At 46.4% G+C, this 19,505-nt stretch overlaps 1 protein-coding gene across 1 annotated transcript in view; it reads left to right on the top strand.

The window, feature by feature from the left end:
* The window catches only part of LOC124613400 (carboxypeptidase B-like), a 120,228-nt gene extending 100,954 nt beyond the window's left edge, over positions 1 to 19,274 (top strand). The window contains exons 9-11 of the mRNA XM_047142103.1: positions 2,264 to 2,320; positions 2,407 to 2,491; positions 19,019 to 19,274. Of these exons, the coding sequence (XP_046998059.1) occupies positions 2,264 to 2,320; positions 2,407 to 2,491; positions 19,019 to 19,209 (333 nt within the window). The 3' untranslated portion in view covers positions 19,210 to 19,274. The remainder of the gene's footprint in view (positions 1 to 2,263; positions 2,321 to 2,406; positions 2,492 to 19,018) is intronic.
* The last annotated feature ends 231 nt before the right edge of the window (positions 19,275 to 19,505 follow it).

Here is a 19,505-nt window from a genome sequence, read left to right as displayed (position 1 = left end):
AGATCACAAACAGCAAACGGCCTACAACGCTAACAGAATGATATCTTGATGCACATTAAATGATTCCGTTTGGTATGAGGATTAGAAAATTGGATTTCGTCTAGACAAGATATTTATAATGTTTTAATTAATAAATAGTTATTAAAATCGTCTTTTAGGCAAAACTCGTTCTCTGAAGTGAGGTATTTGGACCTCCTCCTTCAAAAGCAATACATCACTTGCTCGACAAAGCTTTTCTAAACAGGTGTCAAATTAAGATAAGCAAAGCTTTCATACTACGTTTTGCAGGATTATTTGATGGAAGCCATCCCCCAAAAAATCTGTTATGTCACAGTTAATAAGAGATGTTTCTCACTTACAATACATGCTACTAAAGCAGGGGATAATTTCTAACAGACAAACCAAATATGAAAATTTGAAACACGCGAAGAAAGCTGATAAAGTGAACATAAATAAAAAGGTTGGTTTGTAAACGGATGGATTACTTCAAGCAATTTTGTGTAGCTGCCGAAACTGTCTGTTGTGTTATATCAGAACCAATTTTTATTACGTAGAACTTAGGTTATAACGAGCAAAGCAGTTTTCATTTGAAGCAGTGGATTTGGAGTAGACTGATAGATCGCAATCGATGCCGGCCTAATGAAAAGCGCGGAGAGTTGAATAGAATTATATCACACCGTGTTGGATTATGCCGCAATAGAAACAGAACCACTGACTGCATACATTTACTTTTAACATCGTGTGGAAATATGCTTCGAAGTTTTTGTTGGGCATAGAGATATGGACGTGGCGACAGGGTTTTCTGCACAGTTCGGGTGCTGATTCAGTGTTACACTAGGAGTGCCATCATGAAGAATACGAAGCAAGTGATGGCAGAATTCATGTCTGCTTATTAACTTCTGGTGACTTACTAAAATTACTCGGGACTTGATTTTTTTATTTAATCTGATTTAGCATCTTTCTTAACACAGGAGACGGATTGCGATTGCCGTTATTTGCAAGGACGCAGTACTGACGAGGCTAACTTGACACACAAGGGGAACAACAGGGACTTCTGTAGCATTCTAGAAAACCCTTACAGGACGACCTTCCATTCCCACAGAAAATATGCTGCTGCCGGTTTCTCAACGTACTGTACGAAAGTTTTAGCCGTCGAATTTTAAAGCTGACGTTGTCAGACAAGTCTAGCAATGTTAAGACTGAGGTCCTTCGCTTATCTATGACATATTTAAGGCACTCAGTTACCTTAATTAGTACTATAATGTTTACGAAAACTGGGCTTACATTTGGCATAGAAGTAAAATGTGCCGAAGTATTCAGTCAATTGACTGCGGTAAATATATGTTAAATAGATTTGGACACAGAGGGTAAAGCCGGCCGCGGTGGCCGAGCGATTCTAGGCGCTTCAGTCCGGAACCGCGCGAGTGCTACGGTCCCAGGTTCGAATCCTGCCTCGGGCATGGATGTGTGTGATGTCCTTAGGTTAGTTAGGTTTCAGCGGTTGTAAGTTCTAGTGGACTTATGACCTCAGATGTTAAGTTCCATAGTGCTCAGATCCATTTGAATCACAGATGGTAAAATGCTGATTGGATAATAATTGTTGGTTTTCTTCTTAGGGACTAGATCCGTCCACGAGGGAAACATTAAATTATTCTGTTATTATGAATATCATTTCCTGTTTGACGCTGTCTGTGTTGAATGTAAAGTTGGCTCTATGCCTTCACGCTTGCAAGAAGTACTGCCTCTCCAGGCACGTACGCAATGTTACAGCCAGATCTTTAACTCAAAAACTGAAAAGGAGTTTCAGTATTATTTAGAAGAGAGGGATTCGTGCAGATTTACACACTACGGAGAAAGAATCAATCTTTACTCAGTTCACTTCGTGACAAAATGAAGAACCACTGACTGTTTCTCATCCCAGAAAACGGGTCCCTTCACGACAACCCTTCCGTAATTTCAATTTACGTGAACTGCGACATTTGTTAATTGCTCCCGTGCGTGTGATTAGTTTCTCAGAAAATGTTGCGTCTTTGACATCAGGGCTATTCTCTCTCTCTCTCTCTCTCTCTCTCTCTCTCTCTCTCTCTCTCTCACACACACACACACACACACACACACACACACACACACACACACACACACACACATACATTTATTTTATATGTATAGACTATTAAATACACTTTACTTAAAAACTTCTCGAATATTTCATTCGTGTCATGTAGTGTTTTGTTGAATCTCTGACACAAGGTTCTCTTTGCAGTACATATTGTACCCTTGGGGATACACCACTGAGCTGCCCGAGGACTGGGAAACACTGGTAAGTAATGCTCATTTTAGAAACCTCAAGTGATAACAGAACACAGGAGGTTCTGTACCGTTATCTGTGACACTGTACTCTTGCAGCACGCACTGGCAAAAGAGGCCAACGCCGCACAGATCGCAGCAGGAGGCCAGAACTTTACTATCGGCAGTTCCAGAAACGCCATGTGTAAGTATCACTTTCACTCAACATTAACATCGACAATATTTTAATAACAGCATTGCTCTATGGAAATATACTGAAAAATGCGCAGTGGACAACCCAGGCTGTGAGTGCGTAGAGAAGCTATTGGTTGACCAGATTCCAACCATGTGAACAAGTGACTGTATTCGTTATCTGAAGTTATCTGTTTAAGTGAAGTAGTTAACCATGAGGAAACTTAGCATGAATAACGTCAACTGGCCGCAGTAATATCAAGACAAACAACAAATTAGTTGCTTTGGAAGAACAATGGGACTGCAGAAGGCCGGCTGGAATTGGAGCTCATGTGGATCGTACTTAATGTGTGATCGACCTATCGACCTGTTACAGAGACAATAGAAATCATAGGGAACTCCCCCCCCCCCCCCCCCCTCCGCACCCACCCACCAACACACAACACACACACACACACACACACACACACACACACACGAAATCCATTTTGACAACAACTGCAGGATACGCAGTAAGCGTTTTGTCTCATAGATTGCAGCTGGTATGTAACGAAGTGTGATTATGCGTTTCATAGATGTTTATAAGATTATACTGACACCATCCCAGCTATTCCGGCCGGCCGAAGTGGCCGTGCGGTTAAAGGCGCTGCAGTCTGGAACCGCAAGACCGCTCCGGTCGCAGGTTCGAATCCTGCCTCGGGCATGGATGTTTGTGATGTCCTTAGGTTAGTTAGGTTTAACTAGTTCTAAGTTCTAGGGGACTAATGACCTCAGCAGTTGAGTCCCATAGTGTTCAGAGCCATTTGAACCATTTTTTAGCCAGCTATTCCGGAAATCTGGCCAATATGACTGCTAGTTCGGAAGAAGGACTCAGACTTCTGGGTGAAGAAGGAAGACGTTCAAAAGCCTGTGTCATCTAAAGGAGAAATTAATTCACGACTGATCTTGTTTTCGTGAGTGAAGAGAGAACTGCAGAAACTGTTGAATAGAATGAAAATTCTAATGATTATAGAATATGGATTGACAATAAACTAGAAAAATACCATAGTACTGAGGAGTAGCTGAAATGAGATTACCGTCAAACTTGACGTCAAAATTGGAAATCACGAAGTAGACGAAAGAAGTCTGCTATTGTGGCCACAAAATGACGCATACAGGCGATGCTGGTCTGAGATGGGGTGGTTGTGGTTATAATGTTCATACCTCTGAGATGCAAAATTAGCCCCCTCTTGATCGGGAAACGGAGTGAAGCTACGTATGCAGTCATGCGAATTTACTTTTAGAAGGTAATGAAACAATCGCCCAACGGATAACGTCTTATTAAGTCTGACTAGGCCCACCTTTAAAAGTTAAGTCACTCGTGAAATACTCGACAGCACATTTCAGTTATGGAAGGCATCTTGCTATTAAATGGAAATGCACCTTTATAGGAGGCGATAGCCGCGCGGGATTAGCCGAGCGGTCAAAGGCGCGGCAGTCATGAACTGTGCGGCTGGTCCCGGGTGAGGTTCGAGTCCTCCCTCGAGCACGGGTGTTTGTCCTTAGGATAATTTAGGTTAAGTAGTGTGTAAGCTTAGGGACTGATGACCTTAGCAGTTAAGTCCCATAAGATTTCACACACGTATGAACGTGCGTAGGAGGTGATATTTATTTCCGTTAACGAGCATTCAAGTGGGAGAACCTTCAACAAGATAGCAACGAATGTAAAGCTAGAGAACAGGAGTTTTTAATTCCGATCTTGATACCAAATTTAGGATCACGTAATGAATATTGCCAATGGTTAAGCGAAGAACGTATCAGAAAGTGCTACTGAAAAGTGAACTCAGAACAACATATACTGTTCAGAGATGCAAAGTGCATCCTGCTAATCAAACAATTAAGTGCGATCATCAATTACCGAAACGACTAACTCCACAAAGTTAGCAAATACCGTGCCCCGTGAACTATTAGGCGGAAAAGCACTCCTGGCCGAATCCCAGCAAATAAACTTCCAGTAATCGTCTCCGTGCGCACCTGCTGTGAGCGGCAGTTAACAGCGCACTGAACCCATCTGCAGGGGTGCGGCCCTCGAGGATGCCAGCGAGATCATCGTTCGTGGATGTGGGAGGCAGAGAGGGTCTGAAAATAAATTCTAATTTCTCTCTCAAATTCCGGAAAAGCTCCAAGTCGTCCACCACTACTACAGTGATTCCGAGACTCGTCCAATCTCTAGACAAGTTCTGCCGATTGCGACCACGCTCCTATGAAATTACAAGATTTCGCCAGAGTGCCAGCAAGGGTGAGACCTTTTCTTTATTTTGTGGGCAGGGCACAGACAGAGGTTAAACGTCTTTCTAGCAACTTCCTGGCAAATTAAAACTGTGTGCCGGACCGAGACTCGAACTCGGGACCTTTGCCTTTCGCGGACAAGTGCTCTACCATCTGAGCTACCCAAACACGACTAACGCTCCCTGCTCACAGCTGTACTTCCGCCAGTACCTCGTCTCTTACTTCACAGAAGCTCTCCTGCGAACCTTGCACAACTAGCACTCTCGAAAGAAAGGATATTATGGAGACATGGCTTAGCCACAGCCTAGGGGATGTTTCCAGAATGAGATTTTCACTCTGCAACGGAGTGCGCAGGAGAGTTTCTGTGAAGTTTGGAAAGTAGGAGACGAGGTACTGGCGGAAGCAAACCTGTGAGGACGGGGCATGAGTCGTGCTTGGGTAGCTCAGATGGTAGAGCACTTGCCCGCGAAAGGCAAAGGTCCCGAGTTCGAGTCTCGATCCGGCACACAGTTTTAATCTGCCAGGAAGTTTCATATCAGCGCACAGTCCGCTGCAGAGTGAAAATCTTATTCTGGTCTTTCTAGAAGGTTCCAGAGGAGCCGTTGAGACGCTGAGTCTTCCCACGGGAAACTTTCAACTACCACTTTCTTTATGTAATGAAGACATTCCTCCACGTCGACAACGAGCGCTTCCCAGCCGCCCAGCGCGTTAACTCCCATCGCATTAACATGGCCAGCTCCGAGTAGAGAGAAGACAGAGGGTCGAGGCTGCATTGGCCCTTTAGAACATTAAAGCTACACGTTTATGGGTGTGGAACTACATATGCATTTTGCAAGCGGTAATACGAATTATGAAAGGAACATTTCATTTACCGCCCGCATCTCGTGGTCGTGCGGTAGCGTTCTCGCTTCCCACGCCCGGGTTCCCGGATTCGATTCCCGGCGGGGTCAGGGATTTTCTCTGCCTCGTGATGGCTGGGTGTTGTGTGATGTTCTTAGGTTAGTTAGGTTTAAGTAGTTCTAAGTTCTAGGGGACTGATGACCATAGATGTTAAGTCCCATAGTGCTCAGAGCCATTTGATTTCATTTACCAATTCACTATGTGCATAGGCCTGGGGAATGCTATTAGAGCGTAAAAATATGAATAAAATACGCAAGCTGACTGGAATGGAACCACTTTCCCAGTTCTGTCCTTCCCTTTGCTATGTGCAGATCTTAGTATTGCAACGTCCCCTTAGAAAAATTAATGAATTACTGTGCTGATAAACCTCTTACATTATTTGATTTTCAAACACCTGAGCAGAACTGAACGTACTCAGACATTTCGCTCTTTACCTATTCTGATCAACACTAAACTGACACAATAACCGATCGAACAACTGCGCCAGACACTTGTTGTCTTATACAGGAGTTACCGACCGCAGCGCCGTATTCTGCCTGTTTACATTTCTCTGTATTTGAATACACATGCATGTACGAGTTTCTTTGGTGCTTCAGTGTAGCAACGCAATCTGACTTTCTCTCTACAAAAGAATGGCCCTGACTAACAATAACCTATACGTTTAATGAATCACTTACCTCACAAAAATCTTCGTTACTCGAACTACTGCTATGCAGCGAGCGTCAATACTACCTGCTAAATAAAAGATTCTATCTACTGAAGGCAATAACTACTGATAGGCGTACTTAGCAAATGAAAGATTTTGATAGAGAACAAACAATGTATTTACCTTAATAGTGTTCCAAAGTCATAATATATATATCAGTTCATGACATCCAGTCTTACAAATTTACCGTCTCTGATGGACACACGTCCAGATCATCCGCTCTCAAAATTCTGCCATCTCTCTCCCCACATCCACCCCTGCTGGCGGCTCACCTCCAACTGCGCAACGCTACGCGCTGTTCACATCCAACTGCCCAACACTACAATATCATATACTCCAACAATGGAAACCAACCACAGCCTTCACACAGCACAGTCAGTGATTTTCATATAGGGCGCTACATGGCGTTACCAACATAAAAACCTAAACAGCCTACTTACAGTATCTACTTTCGGTTTTATGCAAATTATGTACAGATCTTAAATTACGCATTATTAATTTTAACTGTTATTCAAATAACTTTTATATTGTGTGCAGATCTTAATTATCCATTTTTGATGTAATATAATTATTGATATTAATTTTAGTTGTTAATTCATTAATCTTCCATTTCCAAAGATGTTAATGTTTTGTCAATTGTTTGTTCTTTGGAGCAGATGGGTTTTGGAGGGAAATTTTAACGGCAGTTGAATGCACGTGGCTGGTGTTGATGGAACTATTGGGCAGTGGAAATGTTTTGTATTTTTCGTGAATAAACGACGATGACTCAAAAATTCTGCAGATTATTATTGCAACACACACATATAGGAAGACCAGCTGCAGTAAGACCTAGGATTCTCTTTCCTAACGGAACAACCTACGTCCCAAGGATTTTACAATTAGTATTGCTTTTGCCAGTAACGGAGAACTGACTCTGCAAATACAAGTCTTTTAGTTTTTCCGGATATTTATCTGGTGATGGAGGAAACAAAGAAATGTGTGCCTGATTCTGTAAGTGCAGACACTACTATTCGGTGTAATCCTTAACGTGTCAAGACCTTCTCATCAAATCGATAGTAATTGGAATGCTTCCCAATGTAGCGAGTACATTTCATGACGCTACACGAATAATTAAGCCGCTTTACATAGGGAGGTACAAAAAACAGGCTAGCAGAGAGCACAGATGGGAATCATGAGTAAAGTGCGTCTGCTACACTGAAGCACCAAAGAAACTCGTACATGCATGTGTATTCAAATACAGAGAAATGTAAACAGGCAGAATACGGCGCTGCGGTCGGTAACTCCTGTATAAGACAAGTGTCTGGCGCAGTTGTTCGATCGGTTATGTTATGTTAACGGGGACCTAGAAACGACGGAGAGGCTCCGTCCCCGCCGCAGCCGCAGTGGTCCGCAACCCCACGACGACTATCGCAGTCCACTTCACCCCTCCGCCGCCCCACACCGAACCCAGGGTTATTGTGCGGTTCGGTCCCCGGTGCCCCCCCCCCCCCACCTCCACAGGGAACGTCTCACACCAGGCGAGTGTAACCCCTATGTTTGCGTGGTAGAGTAACGGTGGTGTACGCGTACGTGGAGAACTTGTTTGCGTAGCAATCGCCGACATAGTGTAACTGAGGCGGAATAAGGGGAACCAGTCCGCATTTGCCAAGGCAGATGGAAAACCGCCTAAAACCATCCACAGGCTGGCCGGGTCACCGGACCTCACCATAAATCCGCCGGGTGGATTCGCGCCGGGGATCGGCGCTCCTTCCCGCCCGGAAAGCCGTGAGTTAGACCGCACGGCCAACCGTGCGGGCAAGAATGGTTACTTCTGCTACACTGGCAGATGATCAAGGTTTAAGTGAGTTTGAACGTGGTGTTATAGTCGGCGCACGAGCGATGGGACACAGCATCTCCGAGGTAGCGATGAAGTGGAGATTTTCCTGTAACACTGTTTCATGAGTGTACCGTGAATATAAGGAATCCGGTAAAACATCAAATCTCCGACATCTCTGCGGCCGGAAAAAGATCCTGCAAGAACGGGACCAACGACGACTGAAGACAATCTTTTAGGTGACGAAAGTGCAGCCCTTCCGCAAACTGCTGCAGATTTCAGTGCAGGGTCATCAACAAGTGTCAGCGTGCAAACCATTCATCGGAACATCATCGATATGGGCTTTCATAGCCGAAGGGCCGCTCGTGTACCCTTAATGACTACACGACACAAAATTTTGCGCCTTACCTGGGCCCGTCAACAGCGACATTGAACTGTTAATGGCTGGAAACATGTTTCCTAGTCGGACGAGCTCTCGTTTCAAATTGTATCGAGCGGATGGATGTGTACGGGTATGGAGACAACCTCATGAATCCATGGACCCTGCAAGTCAGGAGGGGACTGTTCAAGCTGATGGAGGCTCTGTAATGGTGTGGGCGTGTGCAGTTGGAATGGTATGGGACCCGTGATACATCTAGATACGACTCTGACAAGTGACATGTACGTAAGCATCCTGTCCGATCACCTTCATCCACTCATGTCCGTTGTGCATTCCGGCGGAGTTGGGCATTCCAACAGGACAGTGCGACACGCCACACGTCCAGAATTGCTACAGAGTGGCTCCAGGAACACTGTTCTGAGTTTAAACACTTCCACTGGCGCCAAACTACCCAGACATGAACATTATTGAGCACATCTAGGGTGCCTTGCAACGTGCTATTCAGAAGAGATCTCCGCATCCTCGTACTCTTACGGATTTATGGACATACCTGCAGGATTCATGGTTGAGCTCCCTCCAGCACTAGTTCAGAAAAATGGTTCAAATGGCTCTGAGCACTATGGGACTCAACTTCTGAGGTCATCAGTCCCCTAGAACTTAGAACTAGTTAAACCTAACTAACCTAAGGACATCACAAACATCCATGCCCGAGGCAGGATTCGAACCTGCGACCGTAGCGGTCTTGCGGTTCCAGACTGCAGCGCCTTTAACCGCACGGCCACTTCGGCCGGCCACTAGTTCAGACATTGAGTCCATGCCACGTCGTGTTGCGGCACCTTTGCGCAGGTGTACCAGTTTCTTTGGCATTTCAGTGTACTATGAAACATAGTCCTTAATTAGAAGAATAAATTTCTGTGAATGACTGACAGGAGCACAGCATTGTGGGAAAACCAGACTATAAAATAATCGAAGATTCCGGGACTTTGTGTAACAGAAAGGTAAAATCTGTGGCGTGAGCGTGCTATTGGCCTGACAGAAGGTTGAGTACAGTACCCATATGGCACTAGGAGGAGGCGGATGGCGGATTCATCGCCACAGCCGCCTTTTACCCCTAGAGAAGATCCCCAGTACTCATCTGAAAGTAAGCTGAGTGGACATGGGAGTGTCCTGGTCCTGTATGAACTGAAACAAGGAAAAGTCCCTCCTCCAACCTGGAATTAATCTCGGTACTTCCCGGGCCGCACTCTTACAGAAGGATGCTAAAAATTAAGTGGACTGACAAGAAATTAGATTTTTCGCAGAATCAACCAGAAAGGGAATATAATATTTAAAACACAGTCTAGAAGAATGGGCAGACTGAGAGGACATCATAAAGTAACTCATAAGTTGGTATGAGAAACTGTAGAGGGCAAAAACTGTAGTGGGAGAGAAAGATGGGAACGTATTCAGCAAATCAGTATGTTGGGTGTGCTTCTCCTAGGTGAAGGGGTTAGGACGAGGAAGTCCCAGATGAAAGCAGTGAAAAAATTGATGAAGAATAATTTAAAAAGGGGAATCCTAGATCTGTACATGATGTCGGCCTAAACATGACTGATCCACTTCTCGTGCCAACCACTTGGAAGGCACTCCTGAGAAGCGTGTTTACGCCAGGTGACCTCCACAAAATTCTACATACGACTATCCTCATGCGTCAGAGAAATCCTACGTTCGTCGGCAAAGAAAATCCGACGACCTTGATACAGTTTACATTCCATGTATCTTCTTGTCCATCTTGTCCATGCAACACTCTGGGTTGTTTCATCTGTTGTTCACAATGGACCTTTAGAGACCGATCTCTTCGAGAAGAGAGAGTTCCGTACTGTCCGTGTCAGGTCAACCATCCCAGCTGCCCTCAAAACAACTGCACACGATCCTGTTGCGCTTTACTCGGGGTACCTACGAGCTACAGTTTCTGTATAAAGGTCATCAGTTGGTGTTGTTGAACACGGACGCTCGCTACAAGGCAAATCTTAGATATTTCTTAATCTGACGATAGCAGTCGAATGTTCGAGTTTCGTAGCTGTTGGGTACGCCGCATCAGCTTTCAACTAAATATGCCGACAAACATTCCTGCTCTGCAGTCTATGGCTCGGAGCACTATGCGACTTAACTTCTGAGGTCATCAGTCGCCTAGAACTTAGAACTAATTAAACCTAACTAACCTAAGGACATCACACACATCCATGCCCGAGGCAGGATTCGGACCTGCGACCGTAGCGGTCGCTCGGCTCTAGACTGTGGCGCCTAGAACCGCGCAGCCACTCCGGCTCTGCAGTCTGTATGCACGCACAGTCTAAGCTTGAACTTAGCCTTTAAGGCATGTTCACAGACTGAAAAGTGTGGTCAAGTTGCATTGTCCGATTCACGACAGGACACAGTGGATTGTACTGAAATCCACTAATAATCTAAGTTTACTTTCATCACATATACGGTTGTAAGTAGCGATGTCCTGTGGTAAAAAGAGTATTGACAAACATGTTTACAGTGAAAAAAAAGGAGGAGCTATTTAGCTGACGATGGCGATGCAAAATTTATTGTGCATTTTACATGCATTCTATCAGGGCAATAATTCACTATTTGATTGTACGCGGACCACACCCGAACTGCATGAAAAGAATAATAAGACCGAGAAATGCACTGCCCGTCAAAACCAGTGAAGCATGCAGAAGCTTTGGTTGGATGTCAATGTAATTCCCCTCATGTACACATCATCAGAAGATACAAAAATAATTAGAGTTTCATTTTTCTGTAACAGGAAGAATGGTCACCAGAATGCATCAGTGTTGATCGAGATTAGTATTTTTACCACATCTCGTAGGATACATCGGGGGCGTAAACAGCGTCAGATGTTGAGTGATCACTCGAAGGATATAGAGATGCTGCGTACTCGCGTGAAACGGCATTATTAGCACCTGACAGAGTTTGAAAAGAGCCTCGTTGTTGGCCTCCATTTGGGTGGCTGATCCAATCGTGCAATGTCCACATTTGTGGGGCATTCTGTTGTGACAGTAACCAGCTATTGGACTGCATGGATACATGAGGTCAGGCGCACTCTTCGTCAACGTTAAGATCGACCACCTGCAACAATCAATCGGAGGATCGCCATATTGTGCACCGAACACATCATATTCCCTCACACCTTTGCCTGCCACCCGGGAACAAGTAACAGACTCCCTGCAACATTCTCTGTATGTAGCACCGTTCGTCGAAGAATAGCGACAACCTGCCTCGGCAGTTACCGTCCTATGAGTAGGCTGCCGTTGACACCACACCACTAAAGGCGGAGTCTGGAAAGCATGGACTGCCGACAAATGATGCTGCATTGCGTTCAGTGATGAATCGCGATTCTGCACTACCCCGGATGCCAATCAACGACGAATATGGCGACGACGAGGGGAGAAGTCCCATTATTCCAATATCTTGAAGAGGCACAGTGGTGTTACTCCTGGCGTCGTGGTGTGAGCAGCCATCGGGAATGACTTCAGGTCACGGCTGGTAGTCATTTAAGGAACTCTGACGGGACAGCGGTAGGTTGCAGACTTCCTTCATCCTCATGTGTTACATTTCATATGACAGTTCATCAAATAAAATCCGTTTCAGTTGCCTGTACATTTCTTAATGTATTCCATGACCGGTTTCGAAGCAAGCTTCATCTTCAGATGCCACCAACTGCGAACAATATGGGGGACTACTAACATGGGTTTGACAAACTAAAATGAAAGCTACAACTGTGTAAAGTGGTGTACTCACATAACGTAAATAAATAAGTAACTAAACTCATGCGTAGGACCAGGAACCACAGCGCCAACCTGTACAGCACGACACGGAAGTGACCAGTGCAGTCGGCCCACAAGCCAGCTGACCGCGGCGGCGGAACCGACCGATGTAGGTACCAATTGAGGTGGCCAGCCAAGCCTGCAGGTTGCGGCCCCTGTGCATTGCTCTTAATATGTTGCAAGTATCGGTTGTGGTCAGAACAGTGTTTTGAGTTGTTGTGAGTGTATTATGTCGGACATAAGCGAATTCGAACGTTAGGAAACTTGTGCTCGTATGGTGTAAAAAAAAAAAAAAGAGATGGGGCCCCTCCACGCCCGCACCAACGTGGTGACCAAACCAAAAGTTCTACTGTCACCTCCTTAAACATGTTAGTTATCTAGTAAGTGGATCACAGGATGCTGGGCTGTGATGTTATCCGTGCGTCTGGGTAAGACTACGCAATAACACGGTCCATCAGGTGATAGATAGTGGACGAAACGCGAGTGAGGGTAGCGATTTGAAAAGCAGAGGGAAAAAAGTGCCATGGCTCGTGCCGTGGGAAAAAAGCCTCTGCGACAGTTGGATGGGTAGTGAGAGCAGTAGTGGCTTACTAGCTGCGATAGTTCATGCAAGGTTGGATTTGTTAGCATGGGTATCATGCATCATTACCATGGCAAGCGATGGCGATGTATCCCAGTTGCTGCAACCGCTACATTCCTGGAACAATCAAGATCGTTATACAGTAGTGGGAGATCGGCCATAGATCACCTCACTGTGTGGGGGATGTGTGGAGCTTGTCTGCATGCAGTGTACGGTACGGCTTCCCTGCGTGGTGCCAGTTATTCGGCAGTGTTTTCCAGCTGGATATCCAGTAATGGCGTCTGATTAACAGGGGCACGCCTGTACCGTTATGTTTGCGTGTGCTTGGCCATAGATGTTAGGTCCTTACAAGTATGTCTTTTGGTCTTTTATGTTTCCATCCATGGTTGTGGTCGTAGTTCCCCAGATTCAGAATAAACGGTTTCTGCGAATGTCTGGAGTTTCTGTATAGTCTTGTGGTGAGTTTGTGGATTACCTCCGCGAGAGTCTCAAGTCGGTATTCCCGCTGCGCTGACGGTCCGCTATGCGTGTGTATCGTGGAGCATTGCTTATGATTTTGAGTACTTTGTTTTGTATGAGCTGCAGACGGCGCAGGCGTGTAGGCGCAGCGTATCCCCAGACAGGAGCTGCGTACGTCATCAGGGGTCGGATAAGTGTCATGTACATGGACCTCGACACCCTTCTGTTCAGTGTGCTACGCCTGTTGAGCATAGGGTAGAGCTGTTTGAGCCTCGCGCTAGCTCGGTTGGTCATGTGTTGCATGTAGTCCCCCCAGAGTAATTTCCGGTCCAGTCAGACACCGAGGTATTTGACTTTCTCGCGGAAACGTATTGGGCGTGCATGTAGAGTTATTGGTCTGCAGTATCGGTGTCTGCGCAGTTGCTTCGGTCTTCTAGTGAACAGAACGGCTTCGCACTTGTCGACGTTTACTCTAACACGCCATTTCTCCAACAAAGGCTCAGCCACTCTTGAGTGCAGTCTGTAGGCGTGATACAATGGTTGATGGTTTCCAATCATGCGCGAATATGGCTGTGTCATCCACGTAGATTGCCATCGTTGTGTTGTGTGTGGTTGGGAGATCGTTTGTGTAGAGGTTAAACAGTAGGGGCCCTAGGATGCTTCCCTGGGGTACTCCCGCGTGTATACCGTGCCGTGTTGATTGTTTTCCCTGCACGTCAGTGTTGAAACTCCTGTCTGTGAGGTATGAGTGTATTAGACGCACCAGCCCGTCGGGGAATCCCGCGTCGCTGAGTTTGCGAATGAGGCCGTTGTGCCATAGACGGTCGAAAGCCTTTTCGATGTCCAGGAACACCGCCCCTGTAGCTTTGTTTATGTTGAAGCCATATGTTATATGTTCAACGATCCGTAAGAGTTGTTGTGTTGTGGAGTGGTGATTCCTGAAGCCGAATTTCTCCGGTCTCAGGATGTCATTTGTTATGCAGTGCCTAGTGATGCGTTTGAGAATCACCACCTCAACAATATTACTGAGCGAGTTCAGAAGGCTGATGGGTCGGTAATTTTGTTGGAGGCTGTGGTCTTTCCCCGGCTTCCTGAACATCAGGACCTTGACCGTCTTCCAAAAGGCGGGGGAGTGTTGGTGTTTTAGTATGGCATCCGTCATGTGTATTAGGTACTCAGTTGCTTTATCCGTGAACTCCTGGGGGACATGGTTTTGAATGCCACCATGACCAGGGGCTTTCCTAGCAGCGGAATGCATTATAGCCCAGGAGACTTCGGCTGTGCTAGCATGTCGAATGTCGTCGCGCGATGGTTGGGCTAGAATGCGCGTAACCTCTTGGTCAGTAGCAAGTGTGAACACTGGATCTGACGGTACCAGGTTCGGTGTGAATGACGCTGCAAGTGTGCGGGCCATTAGTTCTGCTTTCTCTTCCGCTGAGTATGCAGGTCCGTCAGACCCTTGAGGCGTTCGGGTTTATATTTTCTCTCTGGTGAAGTGTCGGGCTTGTTGCCACACGCCAGGTCGCTCGGTGTCCAGCCCTTCGAGTTTTTGGTTCCACTGTTGTGTTCTATGTGTTTGTATTTTATCGTGTATGATGCCCTGTAGCCTGTTAATGTGCCGTTTGAAGTACCGACGCCTGGTGCGCTGCCATTGTCTCCTGAGGCGATTCCTCATTGATATGAGGCCCAGGATTTCCTGAGGCGGGGCCGCACTGTGTTGTTGTGAGGTGCGATCAGGTATGGTGCCTGCCATTGCGTCCTGGACGGCGTTAGTGAGGGTTTCTACTGCCTCGTCAATTTGTGCTGTTTCATTAATTTCGTGTATGAGTGGGATGTGGCTATCGTGCGTTTCCTTGAACAATGTCCAATTCGCACGCCCGTAGTCCAACATCTTGCGTTGTTCCATGTGCTGCAGTGTTTCCTCAATGTATAGTATTACAGGTTGGTGGTTTGAGGGCAGATCGTTTTCAACGGCAACGTTGAGTGTCGATGTAATGCACTTGATGAGGGCCATGTCTATCACGTCTGGCCTGTGTCCCCTCTGATAGGGAATGTGCGTCGGTTCAGTCGGCGCTAGTATAATGTAGTTTCTGCCTAGTGAATGTTCGTACAGTTTTTTGCCGTTGGGATTTCGTATGCGTGAATTCCATTCTGGTTGTCTTGCGTTCAGATCTCCAGCCACTATTACTCGCGGTGAAATGTTGAGTAGTGTGCTGATATCGCGTGTTGAAATGCCTACAGGGCTGTTGTATACCGATATCAGTGTGGTGCAGGCTCCGTTGAACTTGACTCTGACGGCCGTAGTCTCGATTTTTTCCAGTTCAGGGAGCTCTATGTTTGTGTGCTCAATGTCTTTGTGTATGACGATTGCAGTTCCACCTGCCACGGCGTCGCCCGGTCGGTCGGTACGATAGACGCAGCAGCCAGGAAAGTTTAATTGTTTGTGCGGTTTAAGCTTAGTCTAGCTCAGTAGCGCGACAAGGATTCCCTTGCGCTCCATGAACGCGGCAAATTCTGCCCTTTTGTTGTGGATCGAGTGTGCATTCCAGAACAGGATGTGTGATAGTGTGTGCGGGTTTGCGTTATGGGCTGGGTATGGTATATTATTCATGTAAGAGTGTGAAAGAGTGTTGTGATGGCAGTGTGTATGAGAGCCCAGTATTGCCCGGGTTCGGCGCTCATGAGCTGGGTGATGAGTGTAGTGACGGCCGTCAGTACCGTGGTAGGGATTTGAACGGTCGTGTGCCGAGGGAATAGTGTTTCCAGTATTCCCACACGTGATGTGTTGGTTGCCTAACGAGTTTGGTTGCTCGCTTGTTTGTGTTGGTGTTTTTCTGGGTCTGCGTTTTGGGCCCTCCACCTGCCAGGGCTCTGTGTAGTGGTTTTCTGCGTCCACATCCGCCGCCGCTGCCTCGATCTGTTGAGGCTGCGGCGTCAGTGGGACAATGGTACATGACTGTCCAGTGATAGGGGAGTGTAAGGTTATGTTAAGTGTTGCTGTTTTGGTGGGTGAGACGTCCGTCCCGAATAGTTCGGTGATTAGCCGACGCGACTCGAGCTGCTTTTGCTCTTTCGCGCCAAGCTGCCGAACATCGCCAGCCGCTCCCTTGCCTTCGGTAGCGGGCGGGGCGCGAGTTTCGGCGGGTGCAGTCGATCCTCGCGCCTCGTGTGTTGCGGTCTTACTGCGGGTAACAGCAGGGGAAGTGCTAGCAGCGTCCGCCGTCTCGCACTTACAATTATGTATTAGGTGGGAGGGGGGAAACGACAATTTTGCTTTTTCTCGATAGGCGAGAGAAGTGTCTCTTGTTCCCTATTGAAGTGGATGTTCCCTAGGTTACGCTAACATGCGCTGTTGGTGCAAGCGCAGCACCTAAAGGAGGTGCGGGAGAAGAATGGCCTGCAGCACGCGGGTGTGGTCCCGTGGTACTGCCTCAGAGTCCCTAAAAGAACGTGAGAATCACGTTGGGTAACCGGAGTCTACCGGGAGCTGCGAGCCGAAGCTCTTTCGCGGCAGTCCGCGGCTGGTTGCGCGGCTTTGTGTCGAAGGGAAGCGAGCTCAACCTTTCGGCACTCGGCCGGTTGCCGCCGGGCGGCTGCGCCGGGAGCGGCTGATGCGTACTACCCGGGCGGCCGGCTGGAGGAGGTAGCCGACGAGCTACGGATGCTGGCGGTCGGCGGCTGAGCTGCGAGGTCCTCTCCGCTCGGCGTCCACGCGACAACCTCGCTCGTATGGTGTGTGCTCCCATAATCAAGGGAGCTGAAGTGTTTGGTGGAGGCACCGTATCGAAGATTTATAACGCATACAGGGAAAGTGGAGAAACATCAACGTCTGAGTCAGAGTGCGAATCAGAGTGTCTATTGAGTGATTGTGGCAGACGATAGTTGAAAAGGATTGAGTTGAAAATAAGAGGACGACAGCTGCAAAAGTCACTGCAGAAATGAATGGTGCCCTCGGAACCCTGTCAACAACAAAACAATACCAAGATGGCTCCATAAGCAGGGAATTGCGGGGCAAGATGGAATCCTACCAGTGATGTAAGTTGGTCTAGAGGCTAGTGTTGCTGCCTTTGGATCATGGGGTCCCGGGTGCAATGCCCATCTGGGTTGGGGATTTTCTCTGCCCGGGGACTAGGTGTTTGTGCTGTCCTCATCATTTCATCATCATCATCATTTGTGACTGAGGCTGGATTGGACTGTGGCAAAAAAATTGGGCTGTGTAAAAAATTGGGACTTTGTATGGGCGCTGATCACCGAGCAGTTGAATGACCCACAAACCAAACATCATCATCATCATCATCATCAGTGATGTAAGCATACATAACGGCAAAATGTGGCGCCGAAGACATAAAACCCAGGCTACACAGGAACAGAAGAATGTCATTTGATCGGATGGGTCTTGTTTCACATTATTTCCAACTTCTGTCCGAGTTTACATCCCAGGAGAGAAACTTGGCAGGGGTCGGCGATGATTTGGACAGACAAATCTTGGTATTCCATGGGCCCCACTGTTACTCTGCAAGGTGACCAAGTATTATGCGAGAATGTTGGCTGATCAGGTCTGTCCCATAGTACGATGCTTGCCCTCCAATAATGAGGCTGCACTCCAAGACGACATGACCCCTGTTCATACAGCTCACACTGGGGACTGGCACTGTGAGAAAGAGGATGAACTGTCGCAGTCTCCTGACCACCACAGTCAGCAGATCTCGATATTACTGAACCTTTGTGATCTACTATGGAGAGAGGGATGTGTGATCGCTATCCACCTTCATCATCTATTTTACAGGAAGAATGGTATAAAACTGCCTTGAAAACATTACAGAATCTGTATTTATCCATTCCGAGACCTATGGAAGCTGTCTTGAATGCAAACGGTTTTCCTGCATCGCATTAGGCATGGTAAAGTGTTCTGTTTTTGGTTTTCCCATATTACTGTCTACCCTGTGTATATGCAATTTTTTCAGTGCTTCAGAAAGCCGTACGATTAGTAAATGAAAGTGGCTGAAGCTATCCATAACTCAGACGAGTAGGTAGGCTGCCGCTGAACAGCTCTGTCGTGTTTGTGGTATTTCTACATTTTTGTCCATCACTGTAACGGCAGCTATTGTAAACGCGAATCAGTAAATACTGCGTCTGGCTGCTTGTTTCAGCCACAGGCGGTTTCCAAATATCGTTCCTATAAAAGAAAAAGTTTGCCGTTAATTCTTGGCGAAATTGTTGGTCAAACAAAATATCTGAAAAGAAACTTTCGTTTGAACCTTACCTGTAGTTCTGGAAAGCTACGTTTTCTACACATCAAAAAGTCACCCTGTGCTATCTGTCGCTAGACGTAACTTCCAAACTACATTTTTGCTCGGACTGGGGAAGCAACTATCGTAATTTGTTGAGGTGTACGCTATTTCCCACTGGCTCCAGTTCAACAAGCTCCAAAATACTATCTATCATCAGTACCATCTCCAATCTCGCGTTACTTCTCTTCACAGTATTAATTAACGCAAGGAACTATCCGCATCAGCACACAAAAACTAACTTCAATATTACCAAGGTTTAGACATGTGAACTCTTTCGAGGTCGGCGCTCTGCTGTGCTAACGATGGTTATTTATGTGATTTGCTTACAGATCCAGTGTCTGGTAACAGCGACGACTGGGTGAAGGCCGTCGCTGGAGTGCCTCTGTCATATACCATCGAACTCCCTGCTGGAGGAAGCCAGGGTTTCGACCTTCCAGAGTCTGACATCATCAGCATAGTGAAGCCATTTTTTGAATCCGTCAGAGTCTTCGGCCAATATATCGCTGCTAACTATGAATAAATATTACGTATAACGACTGCATGTACATAAACGATGCACATAAATGCAAAAATAGTTCCTAATAACTATTACAATAATGATGGTGATAAATCATTACAATAATTACATAATAAATGTCTAACTTTCGAAGTGCTACATGTTATTTCTTCACCACACCAAATCCATTGAAGATGCTCAAAATATCAATAGCATTGTGAATGAAATACTGAAATTATTAAAACTATCCAGGTTCATATCGCACATAACAAACAATTTTCTCCAGACCTCTGTCTCATTTCAGAAAATTTGAAGAAGAA

Source organism: Schistocerca americana, chromosome 4 (genome assembly GCF_021461395.2).
Source record: "Schistocerca americana isolate TAMUIC-IGC-003095 chromosome 4, iqSchAmer2.1, whole genome shotgun sequence".
In the NCBI taxonomy this organism is placed as follows: Eukaryota; Metazoa; Arthropoda; class Insecta; order Orthoptera; family Acrididae; genus Schistocerca; species Schistocerca americana.
This window is presented reverse-complemented; position numbering and strand designations above follow the sequence as displayed.